The sequence below is a fragment of the Hakea prostrata genome, chromosome 2, assembly GCF_041222555.1.
Source record: "Hakea prostrata isolate BN-2017 chromosome 2, UWA_Hpros_2, whole genome shotgun sequence".
Lineage (NCBI taxonomy): Eukaryota > Viridiplantae > Streptophyta > Magnoliopsida > Proteales > Proteaceae > Hakea > Hakea prostrata.
The window spans coordinates 43,294,285-43,320,025 of NC_142601.1; the positions used below are offsets into that span (position 1 = coordinate 43,294,285).

At 38.5% G+C, this 25,741-nt stretch overlaps 1 protein-coding gene across 7 annotated transcripts in view; it reads right to left on the bottom strand.

Moving 5' to 3' along the window:
* Positions 1 to 8,772: 8,772 nt before the first annotated feature.
* Positions 8,773 to 25,741, bottom strand: part of LOC149024404 (ubiquitin C-terminal hydrolase 12) — a 43,836-nt gene continuing 26,867 nt past the window's right edge. For 5 of the 7 annotated variants that reach the window (XM_089144663.1, XM_089144661.1, XM_089144659.1 and 2 more), the window contains 11 exons: positions 25,565 to 25,620; positions 25,272 to 25,449; positions 25,074 to 25,175; positions 24,918 to 24,989; positions 24,640 to 24,705; positions 22,911 to 22,976; positions 10,181 to 10,267; positions 9,941 to 10,057; positions 9,448 to 9,522; positions 9,263 to 9,349; positions 8,773 to 9,174 (listed from right to left, as the gene is read on the bottom strand). In XM_089144663.1, coding sequence (XP_089000789.1) covers positions 9,133 to 9,174; positions 9,263 to 9,349; positions 9,448 to 9,522; positions 9,941 to 10,057; positions 10,181 to 10,267; positions 22,911 to 22,976; positions 24,640 to 24,705; positions 24,918 to 24,989; positions 25,074 to 25,175; positions 25,272 to 25,449; positions 25,565 to 25,620 — 948 coding nt within the window. In that variant the 3' untranslated portion in view covers positions 8,773 to 9,132. The remainder of the gene's footprint in view (positions 9,175 to 9,262; positions 9,350 to 9,447; positions 9,523 to 9,940; positions 10,058 to 10,180; positions 10,268 to 22,910; positions 22,977 to 24,639; positions 24,706 to 24,917; positions 24,990 to 25,073; positions 25,176 to 25,271; positions 25,450 to 25,564; positions 25,621 to 25,741) is intronic. The other 2 variants (XM_089144662.1, XM_089144660.1) reach the window with 1 other exon arrangement.

Consider the following 25,741-nt stretch of genomic DNA (forward strand, 5'->3'; position numbering starts at 1 on the left):
CTTTGTTGTTCTCCATCATTGAATTTGGGCTTGAGATCATGTCAGAAGGTTCCAATGTTGTTTTGTCAGCTGTATCAGTTAGACCGAGTCTGAGAGATAGAGTTGTTGCTTTGCAATTGACTTATCCGGAACTGAAAAAGAAGATTGACCTAATTACCTCGAAGACTAAGGAAGTGACAGATTTCTCCCTAGCCTTTGACGGTGCTCTTGTTTTCAGGGATAGAATTTGTGTTCCAGCTGAGGAAGACCTCAGGACTGAGATTTTGACTGATGCCTATCAATCCATCTTCACTATTCATCCAAGAAGTGTAAAGATGTATCAAGATATTAAGGGATATTTCTGGTGGTCCGGCATGAAAAATGATATGGAAGACTTCATTTGTGGAACTTGTCAGTAGGTGAAAGCTGTTAGGTAGCCTTCATCTGGTCTTTTGCAACCTCTTCCTATACCTAGTTGGAAATGGGAAGATATTGCCTTGAGTTTTGTTACAGGTCTACCCCGATCTAGTAAAGGGAATGACTCAGTGTGGGTGGTAGTGGACCAACTAACTAAATCGGCCCACTTTATTCCGATGAAGATCACCTATACTATGGACAAGTTGGCCAGGCTGTGTGTTGCTAATGCAGTGAGACTCCATGGTGTACCTATTAGCATTGTGTCGGATAGAGATCCGAGGTTCACCTCTCATTTCTGGAATAGTTTGCAAAAAACCCTAAGAACTCAGTTGAATTTGAGTACTAGTCATCATCCGCAAACTGATAAACAATCGAAAAGGACCATACAAATTCTGGAAGACATGCTTCAGGCGTGTGTCATTGATATGAGTGGTAACTGGGATGACCACCTAGCCTTGGTGGAGTTTGCTTATAATAATAGTTACCAGTCTACAATTGGAATGGCCCCGTTTAAAGCTTTGTATGGAAGGACTTGTAGAACTCCTCTTTATTGGGATAAAGTTGGGGAAAAGTGTGTTCTTGGCCCTTATCTAATTGAAACCACAGGTACTATGGTGGATGTGATTAGAGAAAGGATCAAGGTTTGCTCAGTCTCGACAGAAGTCCAATGCAGATAAAAGTTAGGTCAAATCTAGAATTTCAAGTTGGTGAGCGAGCATTTTTGAAGGTCTCACCTATAAAAGGTGTCATACTTTAATATCAAAGGGAAGCTCAACCCTAGATATATTGGACCCTTTGAGATTACTCAAAAGGTTAGACCAATAGCTTACAGGTTGGCCCTTCCTTCATCTTTCCTTAATGCTTAGCAAGCTCAGAACAGTTGCTCCAACATGAACTAAAAGGTTTGAGTGCAGATTTGACGTATGATGAAGAACCTGCAAAAACTTTGGACCAAAAGGATAAACAGTTAAGGAATCGAACCATACCTTTGGTGAAGATTAGATGGAAGAATCATTCATTTGAGGAAGTGTCTTAGGAAAAAGAAGATGATAGGCGAACCAAATACCCCCATCTCTTTGGACTTACAGGTATGTTGTAATTTCAGGGACAAAATTTATTTTAAGGGGGGAGGGATGTAACAATCCTTGTATTTCTAACCCGGAATCCGTATTGCAAGTCTGATAACCTGAAGGTCAAGCCAGAATAAGTTGTGGAGTATCCGGATTGAAGTCCATGATCCATATCTTGAGTCGATGGATCTGGATTCTCTTGATGAGGAACCTTCCTTAATGGGAAAGTGGATTTCCAATAAGAGTCAAGAGGTGTTTGATGATGTCCGGATTGAAGGTAAGACCTCTCCCACATGTTGTTTAGAGTTAGGTTGGAGTTGGGGATCAACCCCTTGAGCAAAGCACCCAAGTATTAAAAAGTACTAGGGGGCGGTTGCTTAAGGCGGTTGATTAGCCAATCAACCGCCCCAAGTGACCGCTAGGTATGCTTGCGTGGTTTTGCCCTAATTTGCCCCATGTTCCATATATATAGCAAACCCCAACCTTTTTACTCGTTATTTTACTCGGGATGGCTGTTGTGGATGGTTAGGAGGCAGAGAACATGTGCTGGAAGGTGAGAGAAGCGTGGATTGCGAAGAAGCAATCCTTCATTTGTTTTGCGAATCTTGAAGAGGTAAGTGATCCTCACTTACTCCATTCTCTTCCCTCATCTTTTGGAATGGTGTGGATCTATTCCCCTTTTGTTAGTGGTGATTAAGTTGTATTGGTTCTATTCCCTATCAATGATTTTTGAGTAGATCCTGTCTAAAAATGGATCCTTGCATTCGAATAAAGGATGGATCTAATCAAAGGAGATGAGTTGAATTATGAATCTTTAGAATTTTAGGTTGTTGTTTCGTACCTTTGTTATAGGCTTCTTAAGAATGAAATTCAAACTTAAATCATCCCGACATTGGATTAAAATCGGATGATCGAAAGTCAAAATTTAAGACTTGCAAACTGTCTGTAACAGGGGCGGTCGCTTATGGCAGTCGTTTGACCCAACCGACCGGCCCAAGCGACTAGTTGGGTCATAGTAGCTCTATGAAGTTTGTCTTTGCTCTATTTTGACTTATGTCTTCTATATATTCATGCAACCTTATGTTTAGGTATTCTTTGAATTTGCTGGAAGTGTTGTGGGTGAAGTTTAATTACATTCTAGTAAGCTTTTACAAATTTACAGGTAACGACACACTTTCCTATTTCTATATGATGATATGCTATATGATGAATCGTTTAGTTCCTACATTATTCGTTGATCATATAACTTTTTGTAATTGTATAATTCATTGAATTATAGTTGAATGTATGATGTAAATGATGTTTTTATATACTTTATCACTTTGTGATATAAATTGATCAATTATGTTATAATGGTTGATGATGTGATGTAGTTGTGATGGAAGGGTGTCTATTTGGGTATTCTTTGCTTGGGATATCAGAGGATCGTGGTATGGGACACATGCTCACTGATGCCCCCAGCACTATTATGATTGTTGGATGACATATCTAAGGAGTCTAGATTGCATGGCTAGGTACCCTACATGTTACTACCCTTTCGGTAGGGGAATTGAAGCTAGTGACCCATGATAATAGTGATGTGGCTCTATTTCATCCTACAGCGGTAACCAGTCCGTGCAGAGACTCAGTGGTCCAGTGTTGATCATGCAATGGTAGGGTTGCATATGTTAAGATTTGGGCTCATGGACATCCAAGGAGTGCCAGGGAGTCGGGAGGGGTCATCAAAGCATCCGCCCCAACAATATGTGAATGACCATAGGGTTAGGGAATGAAGTCCAACAACGGTACCCAATCCATGAGGGTTCTCATTCCTAGGTAGAGAAAGATACAGAACCGAGTTGGTTGGTGCCATAGGGGAAATATCTAGACTTCATGTAGTATGTTATTGTATGACCTTGCATTGAATTAGAAACCCCGACATGGTCAATACTCATGCCAATGGTCGTGGTAAGACAATGTTGACTTAAACCCTAGCCATGGTTGTTTGATGAGGACTGAACCCCTTTACCCGGGATCCCAACAGAAGTAATCAGTCCATGAGGGATCAGAGGGACTAGACCTACCTAGAGGAGGGCTGGTGTTATATCTTAAAGCATGTCAATTGTCTAGAGACTTGCATAGTTAGATCTTAGTAGCATTCATATTCTTGCATATCATTTATTTCATATATGCTTATCTTGATATGTTGTCATATGTATGAGAAATGTATTATCCTTACTGAGTACGTCAGAACTCATTCCTTTCTTTGTATGTTATATTATATTGTATAGATGGTAGTGCGACGGAATCAGGAGAAGTTCCGTGTGACTGGAACAACATCTATGAAGAAGATGTGGTGGGAGACGGAGATGTATTCCACGAAGCCTCCTGGGGATGCTTGAAATGCACTTACAACACCCATTGACGGCAGAAGAAGGCAGATTGCCTGACATATTGAAAAGTCCTTGAAGAAGAATTGGAGAACCCCTTTCTTGTTGTTTTAGAAGAGAAGACCTTGGCTTTAGAGAAAGCTACTGGAAAGACACTTATTTAGTTTATTTTATCGCTTTCACTGAACTCGATAATTTTTTAACTTGATTATTTTGATTTGATTCTTTGATTTGATTTGTTCTTGGAGTATTTGGACTCCTGTAATCATTTTTTATTAATTATTTTAACTTGCTCTTGATCGTGATTTTCTATTTCTTGCATTTATTATTATTGATGGTAAGACCGTGGATCTTGTGACAGATCGCATCCACAGGTTGTCGGGTGGAACCGATACCGGCGGGTGGAGTGTGACAAAGGTACTCTTAGAACCCTATTGCTGCCAATTAGACTTTCCCAAAGTTCCATTTTCATTCGACTTCGAATCGGTGGCAAAATAGTTATCATTCACGATTGAGGTTGAGAACTACTCTTTTTAAACTAGTGGTTAGGATTATGTTTTGGTGGGAAGATTTTAGGATATCTTTTGAACCCAAATTAACTTCTAATTTATATTTATTAATCCTCTTACATGAATAGGTTTATTGTTTTTTAGTCACCAACTTGTGGGAGTGAATTTTGGACTTTGAAGAAATTATCAAAGTGAAAGCTGAGGAATGACTAACCATGTTTTATATAATTAATTGTTGCTATTTTAAATTCTATTGTTGAATTGCTGTGAATTTCTATCTATTATGATATGCTTGTGTGTCACTTTGCGCGAACGGAATGTAAAGTTTATTGTTTGGGTATTACTCTTTACTTTTAAATCTTATATTATTGATATGAGAATGTATAAGATGGATGAGATTGGATGGAATGAGTTTTTCTTTTATTTTTAAGTATTAAATTATTGATATGAGAATATATGGATGATGTAAATTAGATTACTCCTTTTATCATATGTTACAAACTAGGGTTGTGGGTTTGCCCATTACCCTAGTGACCCTATGTGATTGCATATAAATTAAAATACATGATTGATATGTGTCTAAAAGTGTTGGGCTAGGAATCCTTAAGAATACTACTACCCTTCCGGTAGGGGTATTGAAGCCAGTTAACCCATGATGCTAGTGGATGGGTCCTGGATATCGAACAGGCCCACTAACATCATAGAAAATTACGGTTGCATATAATAGATAAGGGCTCTTGGGCGCTTAAGACTGGTAACCATACCATGAGAGGACATAGAGAGCATCATATCCATTATATGTGGATAACCATTGGGTTAAGGAAGGGATCCAACAGATGTCTCCCGTTGAGGATTTCATTCTTAGGTGGAAAGGTATCGAACCAAAAGGGCACAAGGCATGAAAAGAGATATTCGGACCACATGTAGTACGAGACCGTAAGACCTTGCATTAGGCTTAGAAATATCCTTGACACACGCCAAATCTCATACCAAAAGGTGATATGAGAGAATGGTGGCCTATACCCCAACCATGGTCCGACAGGACTTTACTCAACAACCACGGAGAACCCAATAGACGTCTTTTGTTGAGGGAGAGTGACTAAGACCGCTCAAAGGAGATTGATGTTTATACTTAATGCATGTCTACCTTAGAGACTACATGATAGAGTTAGGAACATCATATCATTTTCATGCATTAGTTTATTTATGTTATTAATTACATGATTATCTTATGAATATGTTGTGGAAAATGAGATGAATATATGACATGGATGTTAGTTAACCTCATTGAGTTCTGTGAACTCATTCCTTTGTTTTTGTTTGTTCTTTAGACTTCTCTACAGGCTATGAGGACCCCAATTCCATTGAGGAACCCTTGTCAGGTGGTTACTAGGAAGGCATGATCGGAGAAGAAGTGGATGCACATGACGCTTCTTATTCGTGTCATGATTGTTCATGGAGCCTTCTTTTAGATCTTTACTTAGAATATTTTTCGTTGCAGACTGTAGACTTTCTTTCTTTCTTGTAATTCTGATGTTTAGTTTTTGAATTGAGGTTTTTGTCCGTTGTAATCATTATTTTAGATTTGATAATTTAATACTTGAACTTGATTTATTCTTATCCGTTTGATTATATTATATCATATGTTGTATGGAATTGTCATTGAACCTAGGTCTTGCGGTGTATCACCCCCATGGGTATGACCGGATCCGGCTAGGTGGGGTATGACATGTAAGAGCATCAAAATTTTAAGGACGAATAATAGAAAGAAATATGCACAAGATGAATTTGGTAATTTTTGCAAGGAGGTAGGAATTGTATGATATCATACGGTTATGCATATTCCACAACAAAATGGAGTGGCAAAGTACATGAATAGGACATTGATGGAGAGAGTTAGGGTTATGTTAAACAATGCAAAAGTGTGGAAAAAGAATTGTGGACCAAAACGGTGTTAACGGCATGCTACATTGTTATAGGTCTACTTCAATAATTTCCACCACTCCAAAGAAAAGTTCCCCAGATAAGAAAGTGTCGTTTGATTATCTCACAAAAGGCTTTTTTAACCGTGAATTCTCCATTTGGAGAAAGCAAAGAGGACCATGAATCGTCATGGTCCGACAGGGTTATTGGTATCAGAAGAACAGAAGTAATGTTGAGATGAGTTGAGGATATCTCTCTGTTGATGCTTTGGGAATTATTGAGAACTTCTGCGACAGTTGCTTGTCGTGACCATGTGAAGTCTTGTGTTGATGTCGGACCCAGCATTTGTGTTGGTAACCATGAATCAAACCAGAAAGAGGTTTGTGTTCCAGTCCGACTTTGCGTTTCACCATTGTCTTTAATTGAGGAATTATAGTCACAAAACTATTCCAAATCCATGATCATTTCTTTGCACTTACTTTAGGATCGAAAAGAGACTGATTCCTGAAGTATATTGCTTTTAGGACACGAATCCACAAAGCATTAGGTTGTGCTAGTATCCTTCATCCTTGCTTCAATAACAATGTTGAATTATAGTCTTCCATTCTCTTGAACCCCATTCCTCCCGGAGCTTTTGGCTGGCAATATTTGCCCCATGCAATTAAGTTCAATTGCTTCTTCTTGTTTGGCTGACCATTCCAAAATCTTTGACATATCACATCTATTTTTGCACATATTGTCTTTGGAAATTTCAGACACTGCATTTGATACAACGCCATGGATTGCAATGCTGCCTGCATCAATACTCTTCCTGCAAAAGAGAGGTTTGTTGCCTTCTAGTAAAGTTGCTTTAAAATACAGCTCCCTATTGATTCCCGGGTTCATCTTGCCTTTAATGTTCCTTTTGGATGTGCCCTCTTCTATTGAGTGTCGTGATTTCCTCATGACAATGAGGGTACTCAGCCTAGTTAGAGCTCTCCAAGATTCTCAGATTTTCCAATTTTTGGCTCGGTGGAAGGATCTCACTGAGCTTCAGTGACTTTACCCTACTCTTTCACTTTGTACTCTCAACTCCCAAGGCCCTTCCTGACCCTGAATATAAGGGGGCCACAGACTAAGCCAAGAAGGTCACCCCCCCCCCCCCAAAAAAAACAAATGCGGTACTGAATGAAAATCAAAACCACGAATCAGCGAGCTGTTGAAAGTAAAGCAATCTCTCTCTCACTCCTCTATTTTGGCATAAAATTCCCTTCCGTATCACTCCTTCCTTCCTATCATATCAACTACATCACAAGCATCCCACTCTAATTACCAAGTGCTTGCCCCCACCAAACAAGAAGCCGGATGCGCGTTAGCCCAATGTCTTTGCGCGCCTCACTCAAATAGGGATTCAATCGTTCCGTTGATTCTTCGATGAGCGATAGCGCTTTACAAGCAACAGCCACCTCCAAACCGCCATCCATCCGTTGATAGCAGTGAGAATGGCCCTCACCGTCCCTGGAGTCCTGGCCAGACCAAACCGTCTTCCAAAACAGCAACCTCGGCCCTCTTAATAGCAGAGCTTCGGACCAAGTAAAACGGTACTCGTAGTCATTGGCATTCCTTGTCCATCCGTGCATGAAAATGCCAGGACCAGATAAAATAACCAAATTTCCACCCTAAAATCAATAAGATAAGATAAAATCAATCTTTCAGTCCCGCACACTATCCACAAACGACGATCAACACTGCCTCACTTTCTTCATTCCCCACCTCCACCTCTTTATCATTCTACGGTTTTATAATATATCGACCGACTAATCATGATAAAAATAAATAATAGACCAAATCAAACACCCAGAGAACATAACCGGGTTACCAAGAATGTGAACCACCACCATGCATAAAAAACCTCAAAACTGCTATATTGGCAATGCCAAGTGGACGCCCGCCCCACCATAACAACAAAATAGAGATTCAATGGGTTACTTCTACATTTTACTTAAAAACTAATGTTGTGGAAAGTAGCCAACGTATGCAAATAGCTTGGCTCCAATCTCTCTTCCACTCATTCCACACAACCCAAACCCAAATTAGTGAACCGTTACTTTACCTTGATGAGATCAATAAGAATCAATGCCTGTACTGCTCTGGGTGCAGGATCGTACCATACGACAAATTGGCTTGCTACTTTCCACACATTGACAATTCCCAGTATAGCATAGTGACAATATTCACCATCTTAAAGGAGTGCTGGGGAAGTTTTATGGGGGTAGGGGTGGAAGGGAAAGAGAAAGCTATTTAACCAATCTAGGAACTGGAGAATACAGTACTTAAATACAAACTGAAACGCCAGAATCAGCGGCATGAACAAACCACTGTACAACCCCCGAATCACCTTAGATATCTAATGAGGGTGAAAAAGGAAAAAAAAGAACAGAATTAAACCAAAAAATGTCAATGACAGCAAGCTATACCCTGTATACAACCCTAGTGCAAAATCTTCTTATGTACTTCTAGAATCTAGATTACACTGGAAATGATGATAGAAGACCACCAACCTGGCACACAAGAAGGGGACTTCAAAAAAGAAAGGAAAAAATGAAAATCGAACTCGCAGGGGTTGTCGCCGATGCTAGAAGAAACACACCGCACTAGGGAAGTCTCTCCCCCACCCACACTGGAAATAAAGAGTACATAGGCAATAAAACCGACAACTGAACCCTGCAGAGACCACCCCAATGCATAGCCTTCCAATAAATCCTGGCCTTTCGAAACTGTGATCACCTCTCATGTTGCTTTCACCTTCACCATTCTCACACTGACACATGCATTGGAGGCTACAGGGTTCAGCCAATGCTTTGGTGGAGGTTCACCAACTTTTACCTAGTTGTAGATTTTTACTGGTTTCTCAAATGTATGTCGGTTCTGCAAAATTTCGACACAAGTCACTAATGTGGTAACAAAATGCTATCACTTAACTATTGCACCCTTCTAGTAACCACATAACAGATACCTGATTGGCCGAATAAGCCCTTTTAGGAGCACTGTCAGAGTGCTCGAGTCCAAGGTATTGTTCCCAAGCTCCATAGACATCTCTTCTCTGAAGATGGGAAGGGGGGGGGGGGGGGAATGTAAACTCAACAGAAATAAATGCAGCATGAAGGCAACGAATACCACAAAGGCCACAAATATTCCTACCTGAAAACGACTGGATACTATGTCAGAATCTTGAAGATACTCAGGACGACCCAACGACAGAAAGGCAAACTTCCACTGAAACAAGGTAAAGAAACTGTATTAGATGTGCCCAAAATAATCAATGTTCCAATATTATTGACTTATCTGACTTGTTGACTATTTTTATGATAAAATATACCAAACTCCACATACCATCCTCCCCCCCCCCCCCCCGGGAAAAAAAAACTTATGATGGTTTAAGATTGTGCTTAGTTGAGGAAGACAGCAAAAAATGGATCCACACATATGCCACTTCAACATCCAGCTGTGACAGTTATCTAACACTTATATGAACCTTAACATTCATGCTCTCATCACCCCCCGACCACCACCTGATGGAGTGGAGGACACAGAGAGAGGTAGCACTAAGCCAAATGCAGCCAAAAGTGATCCACTAGACGTATCTCTGACTCCAAGTAGAAAGTTAAAATAATAAAGACCGAGAAAATGATACCTTTGCAAATTCCTCATCTGGGACCTGCAATTTCTTCTGAATACGCAATTTAACTTCAGCTAAAGTCTCCCCTTCATGAATGATCAAGAAAAAGGGCTCCCCAAAGTTCTGAACCTGCTGTTGAAAGCAAAAATTTTAAATATGAGAACATCTGTTCATGAACAAGCTTTAGCAGTCTGCAAAAATATCTGCACTTTTATGCTATAATGATGGTTTGAACACAATCTAATAAATTTTTACCATCTGGTTTTGAGAGGTATCTTTTGTGAAGTGGTAAACATGAATTAAGCGATCATGGGCACCAAGGTTTTTCTCTTCTTCAGGAATCTGCAGTAAAAACATCAAATTAGAATCTTCAAGCCCATGTTCAACTTGTTTCAAAAAAATGCGTGCCAAAGTGCTGAAATTTTGAAATGGGGCTTTAAGAAATTCTGAACTTCTTTGGAGAGGTTCAAATACCGAATAAAAAACATTTCAAGCAATACCTAATCCTATTCCACCTCAACAGATTATTTCAACAATACCATTCATTTATCCTTATTTCAACATATCCATTCATCTATCCCCTTTCCTAATGGCTCCCTACCACCCAGCCCTCCTCAAAGCAATAAATAAAATAACAATTTATCGGAATATATCTACTTCCAAAAAAGTACCATGAAGTCTCCTGACATTCAAGGAATGATTTTCAAGTCACAGATGGCAGGATAGAACTCTAGGTTTAAGTAGCCCCGTCTGAAGCCCCCCCCCCCCCAAAAAAAAATATATATATATATATATATATATATATATATATATATAAAAGCCCAGTGTCTGAAACGACAAACCCCCCCCCCCCCTCTTTCCCAAAAAAAAAAAAAGTTACTTCAGAAGAGGTACCTGTACCGTGCCCAAAGGTTCTAATGCAGCAAGAAACAATCAAACAATCAAACAACCATCCAAGTCCACATCTCACAAGTCAGAAAATTTAGCATTTTGAGTCAAATGGTTACAAATAACCATGGCATGAAATCTTGGGATAAATCAGTCATTTTGACTTGGCCGAAACGAAACCATGGTCAAAATGAAAATGAACCACATTTCGAAATCTTGCAATATGTCAACATTTCAGTCCTTTGATTTTTGGTAAACCAAAGAATCCTCTTGTTAAAAGGAAAAAGGGGGAAAATTTGTCTATACCCCATTTTGAAGGGGAAAACTTGATTTTGCCTATTTTGAGCAAGATGGACCTCAAATCAAGGGGAAATCAAACAACGCCAAAAAGCACATGATTGCAGTCGATTCAACATCCCAACAGCAAGATTGAAGTTTTTTATTCAGTTCTGAAGTAAACCCATTTCTCTAAGGGAAAATTACCCCCCTGATTTTACAATCAACTATGTCTATTAGCCCCAGAAAAAAATCAATTACAAACACCCCCTATTGTTAGGATTGGGGAGTGAGGATTGGGGAGTGATGATGTCATCACAAAATGAATATTTAAAATACCAATCCTGCCCTTCCTTTTTAGATTTTTATTTAAACCATTTCTTTATGGATGCACAACAAGTGGTCAAATTGAAATCCAAAGGTTGATATTAAATATAATAAAGAAAACCCTATAGTCATTTCTCTCTCTTCTTTTCTCCCCTTTCACGGCTTCACTTCTCTCCTCTCCTCCGTTGGGAAATAAGACTTCCGACCGCGATTCAAGTGCAATCTTGAACAAGGATAACTGTCCAAATGCAGTAATTTCTTCATCCGGGGCAATTCAACTGTTCGTCAAAATCGTCTTCTTCATCCGGTTTCTTCAATTGCTTTCAGGTCACAGATTCAAGATTTATTTTGTTGACTGAAAAGAAAATTTAGTAGCCCCAGTTTGTGAAGATGGAAGAATAAAATTTATTTAATTCCTGAGGAACACTGGAATTTCTTCTCCAATGACAACCCCCATCCTTCAATGGTGCTGCTTTGATCAGTTGGAATCAAGTAAAATCCAGATGAGGAAACAACCCAGAAAAAGAAAAGAGAAAAAAGTAGAACACCTGAAACACAAAAACTCTGTAAAATGTACCTGTTTTTTCTGCTGCTGCAAGCATTTTTCCTTTTGTTTGGAGAAAGGAAGTCTCAAGATGCAACAGTGATGAGAGAAATCAAGAATCACAGAGATCTAGGCTAGGAACAATCAAGTTCAACCATCCAACTGGGAGACCTGGACTGGTGTGCTGCTTTTGTTATTCAATGAAAGAAGAAAAATCGTTTATTCAATGGATCTAGATTTCAACGGACACCAAGGCACGGAAGATGTGCTTTGTAACCCGGCTTGCGTCGAAGAGCTCCAACAAGGACAAGAGGATTCGGATCTAACTTGGAATGTTGCATCAGCTCATCGGTGAACCCAAGAGAACATTGACATGGTGTTTGGTGAGGTCATTAACTGGCTCCAAACCCAAGCCAAATGCTAGGCAGCAACCAACGGGCGAGGCGGTTGATTGCAGCGATGAACACAACCGATAGAAAATTAAGGTTGTGAATTGGTGACCTTTAGATTAAAGTTGCTTTGTGTTCATCATTAGAAGGATAACCTTAGGATCCAGTAAATTAGATAAAAATCTAAGAAGGCCAAGACTGGTATTTTTAATATTTATTTGGTGATGCCACCATCACTTAACCCTAGGGGGGGCGTTTGTAATTGATTTTTCTTCAGGGGTAGTAGATGTAATTGATTGTAAAATCAGGGAGTTTATATGTAATTTGCCCTTTCTCTAAAGCATTATTTTTTTAAAATGTATGTTCAAAAGTTGTCCAATGATGTTGAAATTAGTCAACATTGAACACCGTTGGCTGATCTACAAACGCATTGGGTCGAATTTTTCTTTCAACATGTGTTTTTTATTCTCTAATTTGAAAATTGTATTTTCTTACATGTAAACATATATATATATATCTCATAAATGTAATGTATAGTGATGGAAAAATGTATGTTGAACAGCATGGGCCGAACCCCATAAGAAAATTAAGACACTATAAAAAGGGGCCCCTGGTGAAATTATAGAGCAACACTAGGGCTTTCCACAAGTCTTTTAAGTGCTGCCCATGTAACCCCATAAGAAAATTAAGACACACTATAAAAAGGGGAAACACCAATTTTGGTTTTGAAAATTATAGAAGCAACACTAGGGCTTTCCACAAGTCTTTTAAGTGCTGCCCATGTCCTTTCATGGCCAGCCAATTTTATTTTGGAAACAAATTTTAAAAATGGTTTTATTTATGATAGGGAAACAGAAGATAACTGAATTCTTGTTTAATATTTCTCAAAGAAATTAAATCAATGTGTTTCCAATGAGTTATGAAAGTGTTTCATGTATGCAATATGTGAGTGTCAACTGTAATAGATGATATTCATAGAGGCAAGGAGAGGGAATTCACAAGAGTAAGGGAAGGAGAGTTTATAGGGGCATGAAGGTGGGAGGGAGTTCATAGAGGCAAGACGAGCAGAGCTAGAGGCCAGCTACACAGTCAGCTAAAGGTGACATCGCTTAGCTACATGGTACCCCAATCGATGGTGATAAAAGAAAAACAGCATGCAATCATTGTCACCTGAGGTTCATGGGAGGTGGGCCCACTAGACTCAAATAATAGTTGGCACTTTGATAATTGTGGTTGCATGTCATAAAATCCCTATTGATTAGCCAAACTGTGAGAAATTACATGAAGGGGACAGACCAAGAGGAAGGTAGAGAAAGAGGAAGGGCTACACTTGAAGAGGCAGCGAGACCTTCATTTGGAGGTGGTGATGAAGATAATGTCCTATATATGTTCCTAATGCGCATTTATGTGTGAGATCTTAGAGCATAAAGCATGCATTTACACACTTAAAATAGAGCTACCTTGGGTTTTTTCATGCTAATTGCAGGTTTTGAATTTTTTTTTGGAGCTTAAGAGGATATATAGACTACCGGACTCAATATCTGCAAATTTACACGTGAAATGGTCCGGTTTTCTTTCGATTGTCAAGAGGGTTCAATTCTAAGCATGGCAAGAAATATCGGTGAAATATTGCAGAAAATGGGCCAAATTTCTGTGTTGCTACCTAGTGACACGAAACATGGATCGAAAACAAAGTGTCTCAGATTTCAGTGAAATTCGGTAATTTCACCAATATATTTCACTGAAATCTCAAAAATTCCAATGGAATTTTGAAAATTCTAAGGCGTTGTACCATACAAAGCTTATGGCTATACGGATATGGTGGAGCATATGGTGGTTCATTTGTTGATTGTAGTAGCATGTCTGCATGAATATGGAGATGGATCAGGTGCATCATTTGTGACTCCATCTTTGGATATCATTAAGACCAGCACAACTAGTTATGCCAATGATGGACTGCATGGATAACTTTATTTGTACCATGTCATGGCATGCTTATGTCCAATATTCAAAGTACTGCTCCATGACCCAAGGGATGGATCCAACCCGACACAACTTGTATATTGAATTCCACTAGTATGTGTCATTGCATTTTAATGAAAATATAAGTGTTGTCCAACATAATATTCATATTTACATTGGTCAAACTTCATGTTCTAGATTTCCAATTCTTCTGCATACAACGGGGCATGTGCCAATCAAAAGCACCACTTTAAGTTAGGTTTTAGGACCTAGTATGTTTATTGGCCTTAAATTGAGATAGACACCAAAATAAAGGCCAAAAATGACCCAACAACCACCCAAAACTAAGAGTAGATTTATTCTTTCAAGGTTGATCAAGTTTCTCAATGAGAGGAATCAATGAGAGGAGATGGAGGAGAGAGAAAATCTGGAGAAAGATGGTGCACCTAAGGCATCAATGATTCTACGTTTGCAACCTTCGAAAAAGGCTGGTAATGGCTTCACTCAGATGGTGGACAGTGAGAGATCTTTTGCAGGGGTGGTAGGGACTTCGATTATGCCTGAGATCGATTCCCTCCCATCTCCTATGCAGGCAGGATCTTATCGGTGCATTGTTATTCCTCAAACTGAGTATGAGCTGCAGCGTACTCAATTTCGTTTCTCCTTGATTGGGAGGGTAAACTTTCGTCAGACGACAATGGATGCTCTACATGATCTGGCATCAAAATCTTGGAAACTGAAACAAGGAGTTTTTTTACATTCTTTGGGGAAGGGTTTCGTGATTTTTCAATTTAGATGTGAGGAGGATTTGACGGAAGTTTGGAGACGAGGTGTCTAGAATACTGGCAATCAACTGATTCATTTCCAACGTTGGCGTCCGGATTTTAACATTAATGCTCCCCAACCTTCTACCAAACTGGTTTGGATTCGCTTCTCTAATCTTCCTCTTGAATACTGGCACGCCAAGGTATTACTCTCAATTGCCAAGACGGTAGGTCATCCGGTTTCCTTAGATCGTCGTCCTCGTCTAGGTTTTGTGGGACACTATGCTAGAATTCTAGTGGAATTAGAATTGGAAGCAGAGCGAGTGCCTGAAGTTCAAATAGGATGCCTAGAACCTAGTTATACACGTGTTTTCAGTTTTATTCAAAAGGTGATTTATGAGGATGCTATTTAGAGATGTTTTCGATGTAATCGGGAAGGCCATTTGGGCCAAAATTGCACTATTAATGTTCCTTCTGCAAAAGAGAAGCATGTTCCTCAACAACTGGCGCATGAAGATAATATTCAGAATGAAGGTCCTACTTCTATTAGGACTGCAAAGTCGCTGGAGGTTGAGGGTGAAAGAAATTCGTCCTCTTTAGTGGTTCATGCAGCTTTAATGGAGGCAGGTTTGGTGGATTCTCCGTCGGCCAATGGGAATTTAGATAATTCCTCTTTAAATCCAAAGTTATCTGCTAATGAGGTTTTGGATTTGGGTAAGGATTCTTCTCCGAATTAGTCTTCTTCGTCTCATACCCAGGACAACGACCCTTTTGAAATTCAAAAAATACTAGATGCGGGAAAGAGTTCTAAACTACTTGGAAACCCTAATTTGAGGAGTTATCAAGTGGACCCCAAAGATGAATTGGGGGTTAGTGGTTCGGCCAACAATTTTGAATTTGAAAAATTCTTAGATGCGGCTAAGAGTTCTAAATCAATTGGTAACTTTCCTCAAGGGAGTTCACTAGTGGGACCCGCAAATAAGAATGAAGCTTGTGGTTCAGCAAGTACATGTGAATTTCAAAAAGTCCTTGATGCGGGTAAGAGTTCTACTCACACTAGTAACCTTCATTTGGGGAGTTCTCATGTGGGCCCCGAAGATGAATTTGAGGCTAGTGGTTCAGCTAGATGAATTTGAGGTTAGTGATTCAGCCAACATTTTTTAATTTCAAAAATCCTTAGATGCGGCTAAGAATTCTAAATCAGTTGGTGAATTTCCTTAGGGGAATTCACTAGTGGGACCCGCAGATAAGAATGAAGTTTGTGGTTCGGCCAATTCATTTGAATTTCAAAAAGTCCTTGCTACGGGGTAAGAGTTCTTATCAAATTGGAAACCTTTCTTTGGGGGTGTTCATTGGTTGGACCTGAAGCTAAGAAGGTAATTAGAAATTCGGCCAATGAAAGGAAGTGTTTAAGAGGGAGCTCAATGGGGGCTGATGTGGCAACTAGGGAAGATGATTTGGAATCTAGTGGGACCCATCAGAGTTCGGCCATGCTTGAAAGTGATGGAACGCTGCAATTGGAAGTAGTTTTTCCTTGTCGAAAGCCTGGTCGTCCTAAGAAGGCTCACGCAATGAGGAAAGTGTTAACAAGTAAAAAAGGGTTCTATGGCAAAGGAATTCAAGAAAGTAGATGCAGCTTTAAAGAAATTATCTACAGTAAATAAGAGTCTCTCATTGGGAGAGGACAGTGTTGCTATGTAACTGTTACTATGAAGCTTTTCTTTTGGAATATTTGCTGCATTGGTAATGCGTCTGGGAGGAGGGCTCTTACACTTTTGTTAATGACTCATCAACTAGACATTTTGTGTGTCACTAAACCAAAAGTTGATGTCAGTAAGTGCCCAATTATAATGGGTTAATTGTTATCAAATGTGAGAAGGAACCAGTGAGGAAAGGTGTATTGTGGGCAACTTTTGTTACGTGTGAGCGAGGTTGGTTCCTCTTAAGGTTCTAATTGCTGTATTTTTTTTTTTTTTTTCTTCTTCGCTTTATAAAATGACCCTTTTAGCGGAAGAAAAAAAAAACACCCAAAACTTTGAGGGGGGGGGGCAAAATTCCACCAAAACATTCCCAAATTTTGCCAAAGTTTCGGGGTTTCATGGCAAAACCCAAATTCCGTACCTTGATTCTAAGCCAAGCAGACATGCGCCATTACAAAGACACATTTGTTTGGACACCCATACACAATTATTCTTCTTGGGATAAGAAAGGCTATGGGTTGAAAGTGGACCAGTTGCAAGCAAGGACCCGATCAAATTTTTCCAAGAGTATTCTTAGCATCAAGGGAGTCATTCACGATCAAGGGCACAGACCTATTAATTTTTTTTTTCTTTCCTTTTCTATATAAGAGAAAAAATACCAATTGTACACATGGGACCCACAAACAGTCAAGGATTAACACTCTCTCTTTACATATTTCACTCTCCTCAAATGGATTGCCTTCTTCCAATTCGTTCCACACTATCCTAGGAATTTGTAGATATTTTTATTTTATATAATTTATTCTATTTAATTTGATATCAATATCTCAAATTTTTCTCAACATCAAGGGAGTCCTTTATGATGAGGGGCTTAAATGTATTTATGATTTTTTTCTTTTTCATACAAGAGAAAACAAGCCAACTGTACACATGGGACCCACAAGCAATCAAGGATTGATAGTTTCTCTATTTAGATAGGTTAAATACTTCATTCTCTCTCTCCTATGCATTGTCTCCTTCCAATTTGTTTCAATAATCACAAAATTTTGTAAACTTTTTATTTTATTCTATTCTATTTGATTTGATCACAAAATCTCAAATATTTCTCCCTTCCCTTCCTACTCTTCCTCCTCCTTTCCTCCCTCACTTTCCTCCACAAATTCTAGTCCACATTCTTATATTACTTTTATTCTATTCCCTTCTCTCTTTTTCCTTTAACAACTGCTCACTTTCCTTCCATATTGTCTCTTTTTTCTCCATGATTCCAATTTTTACATTCTTTTTATTTCTTGCCATTCTCTCTTTCTTTATTTCTCTATTCTTTCTCCTCCCAATTTCTCTCTCGCCTCTTTTATCTTCAAAGTATTCCTTTTCTAATTTTTTAATTTCTTCATTTCCTGTTCTAAACTTCTAATATTAATTCTCTTTTCTATTATTTCTTCCCATATTTTCCTTCTCCCTATCATCTCTTTTTAAGTATATTTCTCCCCTCTCATTCACACACTCACACTACTCTTTAGCTTATAAGGTCTTCCCTCATTTTATAATACTTTAGGCTATTAATTTAGGCATGATATTTAGGGTTTAATTTGAACGTAGTGTTTTTTTATTAATGCAGTTGGCTTTCTTAGTAGGTGTTTCTTTGTCATTCAAGTTATACCCTTAAATTTTATTACTACAATTTACAAGTACATTGTTTCCCCCAAGTGTTGGATTTTGTTTGCATGATTTGTCTTCTCCAAGCCTAGCTACTTTAGGCTTGATTTTGTCTTGATCTGGTTGTTAGAATTGATAGAATTTCAAATCGACCAAGTGCTCATCATTCAAGATTGAAGTTCAGAGTTGGGGAGCTCCACCACAGCCAATAGTGCCCCCATGAGTTGATCCTATAATACAGCGGAATTCTCAGGTGTTTAGAAAGAAGGTGATGAAGCAGCTCAAGATGCATGGGGCCTGGAAGAACATGAAGGATGCAAAGGAAGTCAATAGCAAAGTGGATGCTGTAGCAAACAACGAATAGGTCCCTAATACAAGACAATGATTGACACTATCGTCGAATGTTAAGGTTGGCCATGAGTTAATGAATGAATATCTTGCACAACAGTTCGAGGATGAGGAGAATGCTAAGATCAGACCATTTGCGGAGAGTTCTGGTGTAACCTAAATGCATGATAAACAGACTGGTTTGACAAGAAAGTCCATCATCAACTTTATTGTTTACTCCGACGGGAGGACTGAAATCAATGGATGCATCCAGAGAAATACGGGGTGCAAAATACATCTACATGGTCCTGAAATCAGTGGTGATTGAGATTGGAATGAGTGTTGTCCAAAATTGTAACGGGCAATGTAGTAACTTCAAAAAGGCTGGGAAAATGTTGCAAGGACAACAAGAAATAAAGCCTTTCTTGGACACCATGTGCTGCACATACCATTGACCTCTTGTCTAAAGATATTGAGAAAATCAAGATTGTATAAGGTGTTGTTGCCAAAACAAGGCAGAAGAGAAACTTTGCTTGCAATCATAGTTAAGCATAAATTTGATGAGGTAGAACTGCGTGGGGACTAAGTGTGATTAGGGATTACTAGATTCGCCACTGCCCATTGCTTTGAGGATCTTTCAGTGTAAGAAATCTAGACTAAGATCTATGTTTGCATGAGGAGTGGTTTAAATGGAAAGGATCTAGCACCAAAGGTAGACAAGCACATGCTACCAGCATCTGATGACTTCTGGAGACAATTGAGTAATGTGGTCAAAATGTTCGACCAATGATAGAGGTCCTACATTTGGTAGACTCCACTTTCAAGGGGCCCACGACGCCACATTTGTATGTTGTCATTGAATCGATGCAGGAAAAAGTCTACAACATAACTCCCATTCCTGAAGATTATTAATGATCGTCACACCATGTTATGCATCTAAGTGTATAGAGCGGGTAAGTAATGGTTATTTAAGCAATCTACCTCATATGACATTAATTAACAAACTGACTATGACATTATGCAATTGCAAATTTTTAATTGTGCAACGTACTAACTGAGCCCCAAATACCAATACATAAATAGGCATGGGTTGGACATAGACTTGATAGAAGCATTGAACCAAGCTGTTGCAGAGTTGGAACCCAGTAGTGTCCTCCAGTCTATAAGCAACACTGAAGTGAAATAGAAGTTTTATTTGAAATAAGTTGGTAAAGTGAATAAGTCACTGATAATCACCTAACCATTTTTACAGATGGCTGTAGACGAAGAGTTTCAGGGACGCAATTAAGACATTTGAAACATAAGCTGCATCACAACGCCAGAAACATGGTGATTCTGGTACTATTTTGTAATTTTTTAAATTAACATCACAAGTTTTATGATATTTGAAATTTAAATAGTCTTCCAAGTCCTCTCCAAGACATGTTCCATGCTAGGATGCAAAAGAAACAGGAGCACTTTTTTTCAATCCATTAGAAGAGGCAATACATATTGGGTTCCCAATTCTTTAATGACCTAGCACACATGCATTATAAAATTACATTGAAGATGCAGCACATATGTATAGGTATAGAGGGCAACAGGCATAGGGATACCATCAATCTGACCCATGTTTACAGATGGCGTTAGATGGCAAAGACTCGATTGTGGATTGAGTGAGGGACAGAGGTGTGTCACTTTTGGATCAGCCAAAACGGAGGGTCGACCATAATATATTTGAGTAGGTAGGTGTGGATGTTGCTGTTGATGAGTTCATCGCTGATGAAGGTCAGGTACATGCACAGGATGCATTAGCTATACCATTCCAGGCTATAGGTGGAGCTGCTGCTACAGCAGATAATGAGAACTGGTCCATTTCCTCAGGTGGGGCTTGTATGGTGTAAATAGATGAGATGTGGACCAGATAGGGCAATACCCTATCCCCATCCTATTATTCTCAGACAGATTCGGATAATACCCTATAGGTTTTCAGACAGATTCAGTCGGATTTCAATAGTATTCACACAATTATATTTTATGCAGCAGATTCTCTTAGATGGGTATAAATGCATTTGAATGCAAATTTTTTACTACCTATTGACATATCTACCATTTTATTGGTGAGGTTTAAGTAGGAATTTGAGAACTTAGAAGCTTCCCTTTCTTCTACTCTCTTAGTCTCAATTTCCTCACATTTTTCCATTAATTGATTTCCCATCATATTTCTTGTAATAGAATATCTAAAAAAATATTCACATATCTTAAATTAAAAATTATAAAAATAAGAAAATAAATCCAACCAAGTAACTTAATCAGATACCTAGTCAATCAAAAAGGGCTATTGCCACATCCACATGATGTTAGTAATCAAATGAATTTGGATACCCCAAAACAAATAGGAATGCAGATTTGGAAGCAGATTCCAATTATCCACTTACAGCCCTAGGTGCGGCTAGTGAAGGGGACTGTGGGGCACAGACTCAGGCTCAACCTTCAGGTCAGGCACAAGACCTAGATGGGACCCATGCTCCTAGTCAGTGTCAAGACTCAGACTCATGATCCTAATGTTGGATAGGATGCTACTAGTGGAGGAGATGCACACAATGGTGGAGGCAATGGTGGAGGCAGTAACTATAATGGAGTCTGAAAGCGTTATGTGGTTCCACTGCCCAAACACACAGAGGCTCATCAAATTCACTAGGAATCACAGTATACACATGGCACATAAGATAAAGACTCACAAAACCAGGCCCTCATCCACTAGGTTCCTCGAGGGGCCGAGATGGTCCATGGTTAGTTCTAGCCTGTAGACAGACTGATATGATGGACATTGATACATTATAAAGTTCTGTCAATGGATTCAGCATTAGCAAGATAGACACCAGATCAGGTGGGTACCGGCATCTCCATCACCTATCAATGATAATATTTCATTGACAGCACCCTTAAAGCATGGTAGATCATATTTCAATCCTTATGCTCTGCTGATCGGGATGGGGGAGTATATGCCTGCTCCATTGTATTCTAGTGTCGACTATGGCTCCCCTACTCATATGGTGCTACTGGATCTTCATTTAATGATGAAATGTTCTCCTCCCTAGCACACCAGCCACCATACCTGTACCCGACAACAACATTAAATTCGTCTGTTAGTGGATTAGTGGGTACTGGTGTTGGTACATCACAATTTGGTGACCCATATTCTAGGATGGGTTAGCTTGAGTATATTGATGATGGGACATAAATGTCTATGACGTAGGAATATGGTTGGTTCTTCCCCGAGTTTGTGACATGGGATTCCCATGCTTAACAATCAGAGCGCAATGCACATCAAGTCCAGCAGACTTACAGTGCGATCAAACAAGGCCGACACAGCAACTTCTAATAGTCTAGAGTCAAGAATTTCTTTGGTTTTATAATCCTATCAATCAAAGTTGTATTTGATATTTCATTACTTATGGCTAAGTTATAGTTACGTGTTACGCACAGTTTAATGTAGGTTTAATGTTTTGCTTGATTGTCAATTGAAATGGCTTATTATTTATTTCAATTTACACTTCAAGCATGTTTGGCTTCTTGAAAATACAACACTCATTTTCATTCACAGATAACCAAGTACTTGGCATCCATCCATGATTTCCTTATCAGAAATAATAATAATAATAATAATAATAATAATAATAATAATAATAATAATAATAATAATAATAATAATAACAACAACAACAACAATAATAGTAAAATAATAAAATAAATAAATAAATAAAAAGGAAACCAAGCATTTGCGAATCCAAAAGACAAATTTGTGTTATTTTCTAGTCAAACTAACCACGGACATGTGCTTGTAGGCTTAAAGTAGACTATCCAAGAAGAAACAGACCCCCCCCCCCCCCAAAAAAAAAAAAAAAACCACCAAAACATATCAAGGAAACATGGCAGATTTTTTTACCAGGTTTCAGTAAGAATTTGGTTGAAATCTCAAGATTTCGGTGGTCTCAACCTGGCCGAAACCTCAAGATGAGAAAAGATTTTAAACCTTGTGTATAACTCAAATAAACAGGCATAGATGTATAACCCACCAAAAGCATTCAAAATAAAATAAATAAATAAATAACAGCAAATTAAGCTCCATAAGATATGCTACATTGAAAAAGAGAGAGAAAAAAGAGCTACCTCCTCAGCTCGTAGTGTCCAGTATTGATCATTTATGTTTTCTATCTTTTCATTTGGAGGAAAGATCTGCAAAGATGTTATTCAAGAATTATTTAGCATCAACAGGCACATTATGATATGGTACCAAAGGTCATCTATTTAATTTGTAGAATACTGGCCCAAAAACTATGCAGCAATTCCTTTATTTCAGGATTGCCAGATTTATTAGTGCTTATCAAGGATATTCCCAGAAAATACATAACAGGATATAGTGACCACAAGCCCACAACTACAAATTTAGACTAATTCTGAACCTGAAAATTTGAGCTAGAGACTACTACAAACAGATCACAGAACAGAAAAAAATGGGTCATAGAAGGAATCTTCCTTGCGCTGACAAAATTCACATTAGCCTTTATTTGAAACCCACCAAGCACTGGATCCACGGTAGCAACTAGCAAGATTAAAAAAAAGCATAAACTGAACTGAAAAAAATGTGATCAAACCGATGTAGGATAGCATAACTACTGATTGTAAATGATGCTATTCAAAAGAAAATATTAAAAAGAAGCAACCTAATTCTAAGAGTAAGAGATAAACAAGATTCTTAATATTAAGCTATCCCAGCTAAAATTGAAACAAATAACAACTACTAAGATCCCCTAGTTCCACCTCCAACCTACATTTAGGTCCCTTAATAGAGCCAAATGCAAGGAAAGCACCTTAGACCAAAAGCCAACACAAAGCTCATTTCCACTAATATGTGATGTAGATCCATCACGAATTGGCATATTTCTTTTGAAATCAACCTAAGGATGATAGATATGGGCATTGGGCTGTTATTCGTTCTATGGTCACAAAAGTTTCATGTCTAAGCCAAGTACGAAAATAAGTGAGTGAATTAGTTTAATTGGTTTGATAATGTAAGTTAGCTCACAACTTAGTCATATATAGTCAGTTTCAGATATCCTTGTCTAAGTCATTTAGTTTCTACTTTGAGCTGGTTTTTATTTTAAGTTAGAGTTCAATCAAAATTCAAATTAGATTTGAATGGTTATTATGTGTAAGTAAGCCCCCTCCCCCCCTTTTTTTTCTCCTCTTCTCTCCTCAATGGGAAGGACCCATTAATAAAGCTTCTTAGGGATCATATATCTGTATTATTACATATTTTCTGTCCAAGTTTCAATCCATTCTAATACTTGTAGACCCCAGTTTCCCATCTCAAAAAAAAAAATTATCCCATGCATCTTCCATAAGACGAGTGAAGTTTCTTTGATACACTTTGAAACTTAAACCCTTTCCCCATAAACCAAACGTAACCACCTTGTGTGTGATTATTAAGCCATCCTATCTAAAGCACATCCATCATCATCAACAACAAGAAGCCTTGTCCCAACTAAAGGGGGTTGGCTACATGGACTCTTGCCTTCCAATCAGCTCTGTTTGAGGCCATACTAGATACAAGGCCTATGGCAGAACCCCCTTATATCCCATAACTGAAATTTCAAGAAACCCTTTCTTGGTCCATTTGACTTGGTTCTATTTGAAAGATCTGGCCTTCACTTTTTTTGAGGCTACAACAACATAAAGCCTATTTCTGGAAGTTTATCTCCATGAACTACTTAACTTGGCAATCTCAGTTCAACTCTCCAGGTCAAAGATATCTAGTTCTTTGGTTGTTTCACAGAAAACAAACATATCAGTGTTAATCCACTACAAACCATTACAATTTGAATAATGAAAGACATACCTTGTAGATTTTGTGATAGAAAACTTCTAGCAATCTGAGTTCTGCATTGGGATGAGACAGCTCAACCTGCTCCAGATATGTCACAGAAATATGTTTACCTTCGACTCACTTTTACAGGATAGAGAAGAGCATTCTAAATCAATAAATCAAAAGACAGTACGGTCTCACTAAGAAAGGGCGTCAATAGTCCATGGGGAAAAAAAAGTAATCATCTATATCCTCCATAAAGTGAAAGGAAACAAAAAAATATATATATCAGAGATGATGCAAGCAGTCACCTTAGTTTTTAGGTCATTAATTACATCAGCAACCGTGCTCTGTTTTGGAAGCCTAATACTATGAATGACCACCTGAAAATATAACGATATGGGTACAGTGTGATACACAAAATCTTCAAGTAATATGTTGTATGACCACTGAGACTCTCCACTCACCTCATCCTTTACAGCCGAATGGAAAGCAACTTTTAGAGTTTTCAAACCTTGCAATTCTGGTAAAGGGATATCCAATACTTCATAATACAAGATATCTGATGTCTGTCAAAGAAAAAAACATCCAGTTAGAGAATCGAGCTATGCTAATGAAATCCAAACTTTAAAAAGTATTTACAAGATTCCAAGTTGATCACCTACCTGATTGTAGTGAACCAGCATGTCAGATAAATGCTCCACCCCACGGTATTTAATTGGTTGGGGTTTAGGCTGCTGAGAGTAACAATTGTGGGAAGTGAGCCTAATTTTGGATGCATCATCCAAACCAAGTTGGCGAGCAACTCTTTCAACAACATCATCATATGTGTAAAGCTTTGACCTAGCAATTTCATAAGAGAAGCAAGGGGGGGGGGGGAGGAGAGAGAATTACTAAAACAAATTCCATAATGATTAAAAATGACAGTAACAAGAAAAGAAATATATGTAATACATACAGCTCCAGACAAAAATCCTCCTCCTTTGGTTTCTCTAGAGATCGGAAATTAACAACCTGTTAATCATCAAATTATGTAAAGTGTGTCTAGATATTCAGAATGAAGTAATAAAATATTGCAAGTTATACTTAGCTAGAAAATCAAACTGTTAAAAAAGGACTTTTGACTATTCTAACA